This window comes from Dryas octopetala, chromosome 1, assembly GCF_963921425.1.
Source record: "Dryas octopetala chromosome 1, drDryOcto1.1, whole genome shotgun sequence".
Classification (NCBI taxonomy): domain Eukaryota; kingdom Viridiplantae; phylum Streptophyta; class Magnoliopsida; order Rosales; family Rosaceae; genus Dryas; species Dryas octopetala.
Genome location: NC_141366.1, coordinates 17,942,283 through 17,952,898, shown reverse-complemented (window position 1 = coordinate 17,952,898; position 10,616 = coordinate 17,942,283). Strand labels below are relative to the sequence as shown.

The 10,616-nt window shown below is 34.3% G+C and overlaps 1 protein-coding gene across 1 annotated transcript; it reads right to left on the bottom strand.

The window, feature by feature from the left end:
• Positions 1-2,972: 2,972 nt before the first annotated feature.
• On the bottom strand, positions 2,973-4,873 carry LOC147298746 (LOB domain-containing protein 1-like). The gene is made up of 2 exons (XM_086235418.1): positions 4,551-4,873; positions 2,973-3,748 (listed from the first exon to the last, which is right to left on the bottom strand). The coding sequence occupies exons 1-2, from the start codon at positions 4,830-4,832 to the stop codon at positions 3,377-3,379; spliced, it is 654 nt and encodes a 217-aa protein (XP_086091544.1). The 5' UTR covers positions 4,833-4,873; the 3' UTR covers positions 2,973-3,376.
• Between the last annotated feature and the right edge of the window lie 5,743 nt (positions 4,874-10,616).

The following is a 10,616-nucleotide window of genomic DNA, read 5'->3' as shown; positions in this document are numbered from 1 at the left end:
TGAATGATTTGGAGTGTTTTGGATGAACTGGCTTGATGATGTGTCTTGATGGATGTTACTTGCATGACCAAGAATCAACAGAAGTAGCACCGGTGTAGTACTAGCTAACTACGCTCCGATGATTAAATCAGAGATGAACAAACGAAGGCACGGAAGCAAGAGCAAGCAAGAACAAGGTAAGAACTTGGGAGAATTAGAAAGAACTAGGTAAGAAATTTTGGGTTATTCTCTCAAGAGGCTGTGTAAGTATTTAGGGTTGTCAACCTCTTCTTTGTGTCTATCAAGTTGTATATATAGGCAATGAAAAGGTAAACAAGATATTTACCTGCATATGGATGAGCGATGGAGATGAGACCACGTCACAGGTTTGGAACAATAACATGCACAACTACCCAGCAAAGTAGCATTGAATGCAAGCATGGCTTTGTGATAGTCGGCAACCCAAAGTGTCCTATCTGAAGCTAGTGTTGTCAGGGTTTATAGAGTGTCATGTCACAGCCACTTGAGTGTAGGTGAGAATAATATCTAAACCTTCCAGAATAGTGGTGGACTAGAGTATCCAAGCCGAGCCAAAAGATGTATCAATCTATAATCCCTTGAGTGTGAAGTGATTACTTTGACTGGTCGGAGCAGGAAGATGATACGCACACCAAGCCGAGCCGAAGACCTTCGAGGGCAATCCTCCGAGTTTTAATGGACAGATCATTGGTTGAGCTTCAACTCGGACAATGTGATATACGCCGAGCATCATTGGTGGGGTCGAGATCGTGTGTTTGCTGAGCTGGAATGATGAGGTGGACGATAGTTTTGACCAGGTCAATCGTTGAAAAGTCAGAGTGTCACGTAACTTTGTCAGGCCATGTATAAGCGTTTGATTTATCCATTAAATTCATGTGAATTTATCCACAAACACTTTGTATATATGAGTAGCTCATACAAATGATTGAAAATTCTTTATACACATAATGTCTTCAAACAATTTAAAAAACATTAGTTTATATCGTGGATAAGTATAGATGGAATGGAATGAAGGTTAGATGGTCGCTTAATTTAATTTCTTTTATAACCAATTGACTGTACTTGCATGTGTAATCTAGTCAACTTACGATTTGCACCAACACTGACTATAGTACAAAAGAATTTTTGTCACCATAGTGAAAAACATAATTTTGAAGGATTGGCATTGACTTCGGAAACCCTTTTTTTTTTTATTGAGTAGCTAGGTTTGCGAAATCTATACCCCCTAGGTAGTACAATTGGGTCAAAAAAACAGACTTTGTTCCCTTCCAAACATAGAAAATAATGGCATGTTGGGTGAGAGACAGATGGTTTGTCTCTTAGAGAAAAAAGAGACACACAAACAGAGCATCAAATAGGTTGCCGACAGGTGACAATGTTTTGTTGGCTTGCTTGCTTCCTCGGCATCTTTGCTAGGGGGAATTTTAGATCAATCAACACCTCACGTGGTATGCACATGATTTGAATTATGCCCTAAAAACGCGTTTTAATTAAGGGACTCAAACAAAACAGCCATGATTACTTTTACATTTACTAATTACTATCAAAGTAAGGAAGACTAGCTAGCACATGGACACGTCGCATATGACCCCACCAACTGTGGGGCCCAGTTTCCTGTTGACGAAATTCTTCTGCACGATCGTCAAGAATAAAGATGGCGACTTTTAATGACTAATAAAAACGCCTAGTGACTCCTAGTGTTGGCTAAGTGTCACAGTTAGGGACAGTAATTCATCAACCACTATTAATCATTGGTTATAATGGGGGAGGTAAAATGTGTTTGAAACCATTGATGACATCTTATATTATTAAACTATAAATTAACACTTACGATTAAATATGTAATTATACATGTTAAGTTACATACGTAGATGAACTTATTCTAATTGGACAACATGTGCTCTAATATTAAAAATGAATCTAGCAATTCATCCAATTCAAAATTAATTGATAGCAGAAAGAAAGAGAAACATAATCCTTATAAGCATTTACACAATAATATAATTTTTTAATGTGAGATGATACTCCATATTCTCACAGTATCACCATGGAACTGTAGTATTATACTTGTTACTTACATGAAAGCTGCACTAAAAAGATTGAGAAAAACAGTCAAAACATCTGTAGCTAGCCTTCACATAGTGATCAAGATTTAAGCATATACTTCAACCCTAAGCAGCATATGCCTAGCTAGCTAGCTAATCTAACAATTAATCGTATTGTCAATTTTTATTCATCAAAGTATTCAAGTTTCATTTTCAATTGAACCTGCAATGGAAATTGGAAAGCCATAATATACGTCCATATTGCCCCATGAGGATAAAAACAGAGACCCTGATGCTGAGATGGTGTGTCGATTCTCAACAACGACTCAGGGTCAAATTCTTGTATAGAATAACGTACACGGCACACGTATGTAAGAGCATGCTACAGAGTGATATTCGATCAATCAAAATAACATAAATATGTATATGAATCCTTTTTGTTCACCAACATCTTTTGTCAGGAGCACATAAATATTTTAATCTTTTCTAAAACCAAACACAATTCTAGTTTTCACCTCTAAAAGCGTTTTTGAGACTGCTAAAAGCCCTGTAAAACAAATCCTAAGTTGTTTACATGGATGGCATTACACCATTCATACTCGATCATCTTTATATTTTGCAGTTGAGTATTTCAAGTAAATGTGTATTTCTGATTGATTTATGCTTATAGTTAAGAACAAAAATTTCCAGCATATATAGAAAAGTTCAAGTTGATTAAAAAAGAAAAAAATTAAGGACCCACTATTGCATGTTAGTTAATTAGCAGCTTATTAAAACAAGCATGCTGCTGCTTAATAGCTCAAGTTGCAAAGAGAAAGCAGGTGTGGGCTTAAAGGTTACTAAAGTATTAAAGATGGTCAAAAGCAAGCTACCTATATAGTTTGACAAGGAATCCATACATATCAGATCAGACATCAAGTTTTGAGTAATTATAGTAGGTGACCAAAAAGTTGGTTTAATTAGATTCACTAATTATCAGCATACAAATGGACATAAAGAACAGACACATATCTCTCTCTCCAATATGGAAAAGAATATTACAAGGAAGAAATTAAAGACCCATCTAACTTTGCCTCCATCAGGGTTTAAACAAAGTGATTAGATAGTCCCCTCCTGCAATATTTCCTCTCCCTTTTGTTATCAAATACCGTAGATCATTATCTCTTTCCTAGTACTAGGTACCTAAAATTTATTAATATGGTAATTAATTGATGTCCTTCAACTTCTCCTTAGGAGAATTTGATTGGAACCCATTTGTCAAACTTCCGCTGTGATATGGATAATCAATGATTCTGATCGATTTGATCGATCGATCATGTCCAAAGAGGTTCCCACAATGAGCCTAGAGCAGTGTTATCCTCAATGAAGCTTAAGTTGCTCTGTTGGTTGCTATAAGGAGTGTTGTTGGCAATGAAGTTGTGATCAAGTGATTGCTGAGGTGATCCCTGGTCAGTTTGATCAGATTGTGCCATTTCCATGCAAATCAGTGCGACAAGGTTGGCTTGCTGGCATTGCATGTTGACAAGCTCAGCCTGTGACTTGGCCAATTGTGCTTGGAGCTCGTTTACTTGCTTCTGGAGGTGGCAGATTGCCCCTGCACACCCATAAACTGGGTCTCTGATTCTTGCACTAGCTTCATAAACCATGCTGCTTACTGCATCAGCCCTTTGGGATTCTGGAAGTTCCTGAAAGTTAAATGTTTCCTTTAGTTAAATTGGTATAGTAAAATGGGATAACTGCCGTCTAGAAGCAAACTTTTTCCCAGTTATCTGGCATGTTATCAGAATATCAATTTAGACCATATATATAGATTTTGACCAAAAATAAAAAAGATCATATATTTAGAAAAAATTTCACCAATAGTTAATAGTTCAAATTGATAGTCGGAAAACATACCATGCAAGCCAAAGGTATAATGATTTGTTAATTGTGAGATTCTCTCTTTTTTTTTTTCTTCCTTGTTCAGCATAATTTAGTCAGAGTATTTGATTTCCTTGATAAAGTACAATATTAGGCCTAGAGAGACTGGAGACGAATTTCACACCACTTTGACAGTGATATGTCTGCATATTATATGTGTGTCAACCGTGTGAACAACCCCAAGATTGAATAGTAGACTATTGTTTACTTTTCAAATCTGAATGCATAACCCAACAAACTATTTCCATTTAAAATCATTAAGCTTTTTTGTAATTTCCTTTGGGAACTCTTCCTATATTCCAAAACACAAAGTCTACATAGATCTCTACTTTGAGTCCCGGTACTTCTACTTGTTTAGTTTGACTATTAATGCTAGATGTATTATATTTTGTGTATGTATAAAGTGGGTCTTAAAATGATGTGTACCTCTCTAAATCTACTTTTGTTAGAAATACATACACATAAAATATAAAATGTGGTACAAATAATTTTATTTATTTATTTCTTTACATGTACGACAAAAAAGTAATTAATTAGTACTAATTAATGGTTAATTGAATGAATTACCTGCAAGAACTTGATGATATTACTAGCACCAAAGACACGATGAGCGATGGTGAACTTGGCTGGTTCAGTGGGAGGGAAGTAGGGAGCCAACACACATTTGTCGGCGCATCTCCGGCGCAAGATCTTGCATGCAGCACAAGGACTAAGAACAACAGGATGAGCAGCTGGACTTGGATTTGGAGGAGAGGATGGAGAAGAAGGAGACTGAGACAGAGGGGTTGATATTGATGAAGTTGTAGTGTTTGTGTTTATGTTTATGTTTGAGTCAATACTGCACTCCATCTTAGCTAGCTAAGCTCTCGTGTTTGTGTGTGTGAGAGAAACACAGAAACAGAGAGAGAGAGAGAGAGAGAGAGAGAGAGAGAGATGAGGCGGGGTTTGGTTGGAGCACAAAGTGAAGGTATAAATAGGGAAGCTGAGCTTGTGAGAAGACGTCAATATGACGTCATCTTTGAAAATTATTAATATGACCTCAATACTGCAGGAAAACTCTTCTTCAAGTTTGAAAATCTCTTCTCTGAAAAAGAAAACCTATTTTGCCTAATTCAAGTTTAAAAATCTTAAGTACAGCTGCATAACAATTAACAACTATTATTTTAGCAGGAATATTTTTGGCCAAACAATTTAACAACATAATAAATGTAATGTTTGTCAAATTGTGGATCTTGATCATTAATTAAGTTGATTCTTAACTAAATGTGTAATTTATATTTGTTATTTGGTAATAAAATATAGCCACTATTTCAATATATTTTTATATTTTATTTCTCATTTACACAATAATAAGTAATCTATCAACCAGCCTCCAGTTGTATTTTTCTCAAGAATATTAAAGAAGTTCAAGTATGACCTCCTCATCAGATAAAAAAGCACTAATGAATAATCTTTAGGAGTGATTTTGTTTGGTAAAGAGAATCAAATTTTACTTGGATTCTTTTGTCACCTAAAATTAGTTGGTTGGGTTTAGTCAAATTGTTTATAGTATAGATTAAGAATGAGTTCAAATGAAAACCATGTCAACAATGATAGAAAAAAATTCAAGACACTTTCTATTTCTAAGCCCATGTCTACAGGACTGCCCCTCTCTTATTACTGACGGCCGTTGTTTTCACATGCAACTTTTGTTCCCAAGTAAAGTTTCTAAAGTTCTCTTTCTTTTTTGTCCAAGTGTTTCTAGATTTCTTTTAGCTTTAAATTCTCTTTTTTGAGTTCCTTTCCACCTTTTGTGCTCTGTAGAAAATTAAATTTATTGATAAATAACTATTTTAAAGAAACTATACAAATAATTTTATATTGAAATAATGAGTATGAGACAAGTTATAATTCAGACATTAAATTATACAAAGCTGAAGTTTACATTAAAATTAATCAATTTACTCAACACATGTAATTAGTGAATAATTGTACAGAGCTGAAGTTTACATTAAGATCTTATAACAAAGCACGGAATTTCCTAGCTACTTGGTCTAAAATAATTTTTGTTTTATCTTTGAAAATTCTATGCTTATTGCCTAACTTTTTAAGTTTTAACTTTCTAATACGAAAACCTTGTCGCCTCTCCTTGTCTTGTCCCTCTCTCTCTCTCTCTCTCTCTCTCTCTCTCTCTCTCTCTCTCTCTCTCTCTCTCTCTCTCTCTCTCTCTCTCTCTCTCTCTCTCTCTCTCTCTCTCTCTCTCTCTCTCTCTCTCTCTCTCTCCATTTTGTTGGACTTCAGTCATATATATGACTAATTTCAAACACGAAACAAAACAATAAACAGAAAAGTCTTGTATATTAATTGCAAGAGTCAAAGATCATGGCAATGACATGGTTTTTTATTCGACATAATGACATGGTAAATTACAAAGGTAAATTACAAAACGTACCCTTTCTAGTTCTTCCTTAAGCATTCAAAATTGAATTACAAAGTGTAGTTGCTCACACCCCACAATTGTTAATTTAAGTGTTATAGAAATGGATAGGGTGAGGAATTGAGGATAGAGATTTTAAGTTCAATTTCAAACTTCAAATATAATCGAAAAAATGTAAATCGTAGTTCCTCATAAAATCAAGTTAATCAATCCACACAGATAAAAATAGTACATAATAACTAAATGTGAATATAGAATGAAGTATAAACACAAAATTCTTGAATTGAAACTCCTACACACTTTATCTACATTTACTTAATACAAGTAGCTAGCAATGTAATTTACACATCCCAAGTTTCCTTTTAAAGCTTTGTACTCAATGAAAATTTGGTTTGTGGGGTTTTCCTCCTTAATTAAAAAAACGAGGTTACCCAAAAGACAAATGAAAATGGTCCACACTCAAACTAATTATTGTACGTGTAGCCATTTGTCAGGGTGCCATGTGGCAAAGATGCAGATGAAATGAGTTAGAAGTAATAGTAGGGTTTATTTGGTGGGTGAGTGATTGGGCTGCTGAATCCACTGAGACAGTGCTAGCTTTCTACTTCCCTAACCACCGTCTAAAACGACCTACTCATTCATTGAGAACGACCCAAAGTATCCCGATGTAGCTTACTAGCTACTTAAATGCTCTTTAAAAACATTAGGGGAAATTTGGAAATAAATTTGTCAATTTTTGCTTTTATCAAAGACTTTTAGCCTTCTTTTAACATCTTTCAACTATAAATTATTAAATAATGTTTGAGCTTCCCTCAAGTAGTGTTCGACTTGAAAAAAGTTCAAAGTATGAGAATTTAATCACTACAAAATAATAGTTTTAACACTCTAAAAATATGACATGGCTAAATATCAATAAATATCTTTTTTAAAATTTCCCAAAAAAAAAAAAAAAGTGTTTTTTGTGTGGAGTAATGTCATATATACTGCATTATTGATGTATAAATTTTAACTCACCCACATTTTCCCTTCACATACAAAAAATGTTATAAACTCACTTTTTGCCTGCTCACACACAACTTAGGACAGTAAAATTTGAGTACACAATTTGAGTACGTATTGTATAAATAATTTTCTTCCTGTTTTTTTGTACAATCTAGTGATAGATAAAGACTTGGGTGGGGTATGGTTGGTAGGGAGCCGGTCACCTCGTTGAGCACATGATGTGAGAAAACTCTCTGTTAAATCTAAAAGTCCCAAGCTGCCATTGACGATTAATTGTGACCTCTCAATCTAAGAGGCAAAATAGTTATTTGATAATTAATTCTCAATTGCTTCCCTAATTTGATTAGTGACTGAGTTTTCCACTTCTTAATTAAACTTCCACTTCGCAGTGGAAGCAGTTGGACTTGTGTTTTTTTATCCCCCAAATCTCCACCCCCACCCCACTAACCATGATTTTTTTCTCTCAAGAGTCTTATGCGCGTGGACCTTAGTAAAAGAAAACACATCCCTCCAAATTCTACTTTATATGGTTTATGCTCCAAACAAAGTCTATGTGCAAAAAATGAGTTCATATTGATAGCAAGTTAGCAACAAACCCTTGTAAACAGAACTAGCAGCTATCGTTAATCTTTGGAAGATGGCTTTGTTTTTCTTTGTGAAATGTCTAAGAGGAATTGAATGATATACTTTTCTATAGAAATGTTCAAACACTTTTCGGTTCGTGTTTTAACTTACAGGTATGTTTTGACACTCTTAGCAAAATGCCCCAATCCCTCATAATGATTTATTTGACTTCATTAAGTTGTGGTACCAAAATACCTTACCAACAAACCAGTCGGTACGGCTTACTTCCCCTATATTTATAATCTTGTTTCTAGAGAGTGCAATACTGAATTTGAAAATTGACTTCTTTGATCAGCTCCCTTTCAATTGAACCACCCCCTAGCAAAAACATGATGAGCCCTACGAGGAAAGAACCTCAATACGAAATAGATCATTTACTTATATTTTCTGTGCTGATATTTTGTTTATATCTAAAATAACATTGTTTTAAAATTTAGAATTAAACATTTCAGGTTTAATTAAATATAAACACAATCCAAACTCCTCATATCTCACCACAATGTATATATGTGTAGATCTCGATAAAATATGGTGAATTTCACATACCTATGTGAGGAAATATATATATATATATATATAATTGATGCATACATACATAAATTAGTGAAAGGCTAAGTGTCTTATCTATGCTCACAATTTAATTTGATATGCTAACAATGGTGGCTTTGAAAAACAAGTCAAACATCGAGTGCCCGTCTCATCAAATTAGCATCTTAAATATCCTACTTAGAATTACAAACACATTCTATTATTGCCAACAGATATGTCCCAATTTGGTTGAATAGTCATGATAAGTCATACAAATGGCAGCAACTGGGCAAGAGCGCGACTACTGGTGATCTATATATGAATCTCCTAAGTGCACATGTTCTATACGGCATTGGTACTTTGAGCATTCAATCAACCTCATTTCCCTTGCTTACTTTGTATAGTTATTAAGGTTTTAATTAGTTGCACACTTAATAAATGCAACTTCATCCTAGCTCCTAGATTTTGGGGTCATGACATCATCTGACGGCTGAGATTAATTTCATCCATCAACATCCTACGGTGAGGGTTACATTGTTATGTTGCCGTGCTTGTCAAGGTAGGGCGGTAGGGCACCCATCTGGCTGCTTGCATTTATGCCATGTGTATAAGACCATGACCAAAACATTCTCGAGACTTGACCAAAACTTTCAAATTTTCAGTTGGGTCACAAACCAAAGTTGTAAACCACATAAATGTGCATTGTGACAGTGAAAGACCAACTGACTAATTTTAAATGTTGAACTCAAATCAATCATAGAATTTGAATATACTAAAATTATAGTATTTAATTAATCCAAATTTTCTCTAAATTATTTGTTGACTATATTCTTTTATTAACGGACGTATAATTGTGGATCTTATCTTTCTAAGAGATGTAATCCATAATATGGTATCTAACTGAGATACATACATGCAACATTATTTTTTGTGAGTGCAAATTGTACAGTTTATAATTTCGGTGATAAAATGCATATTCTCATACCATGTGTTAAAGTTTGATTCTCCCTCTTACTCTCTCTTAAATGAAAAATAAAATGAGTGCAAGTTGTCAGTATTCTAGAGCTTTCCAGACGTTAGGCTTCTAATTTCACACTTCATAGAGTATAATGTGGTTTAAAAGAATAAGGCGTCCACACGTTTTTAGCTTAGTAAGGTCTTGTTACAACCAGGTTCCCACTCAGACCGCTAAGTATTTGGTTATTAAAAAGAAAAAAAAAAAAAATCAATCCCCAAGAGATCGTTAAATTCTTTATCTCTTTTGTCAATGACTTGAGGAATCACCGAATCAGCGGATTCATTGAATACACAAGTAGAATATTAAGCCCCCACATCAGTTATTCATTAGCTAATGACAGAAATGCATCCAAACTCCAAAGTAAAGGCCAAAGCAATCATTTGTTGCTGAAATGTACTAGATGTGTATTTGTAGTGATAACGTTAGAGCATCATCAATGGATCCCATTGGGGAAAATAATGAAGCAAATTTTATTTGTAGTCTCGTGTTAGATTTTAGGATTCCAATGGATGAGATAAACTCATGGTCAAATTTTATCTAAGGGAAATAGATTGGGCCTTAACTTAATTTTTAATTAGCTTAATTTTTTAATCAACTCATTGGGTCAAATATATCATGATTTCTCTTGGATCAAATTGGGCCTTAACTTAATTTTTTAATTAATTGAGTTTGTAGTTAAAAATCTTTTAAAAACTAGGTTTATTAGTAATTTATTATAACTTGTAATAAATTTTTCCATGTGCTTCTAAAGTGAGGAAAAAGGCTTCTTACAAAAAGGTAACTTGAAATAGGTCAGAGAAATTAGATGAAGTTCATAGTGAACTTATATTCAAATAAATGAAATATTACCACATCATTTAATGGGAAAATTCTACAGTCCGAGGCGGCACCAGTGCAGCAGCTATTTAGTGTGAATAACAGAATAACAGTAGTCGTGAGATGCGAAGACTGCAACTGGATGACAAGCAAAATCAAAGGATGTATGTTGGAATTTCGTATAACAAGCAGGACTAAAGGAAGGGCTCCTTCAAACCCATTCTCATGA

Bases quoted from the DNA above. Each gene is read 5' to 3' on its own strand.
- LOC147298746 (XM_086235418.1), bottom strand. From the start codon at position 4,832: ATGGAGTGCAGTATTGACTCAAACATAAACATAAACACAAACACTACA. The intron at 3,749-4,550 runs GTAATTCATTCA...TTTAACTTTCAG, and splicing joins ATATCATCAAGTTCTTGCAG to GAACTTCCAGAATCCCAAAG.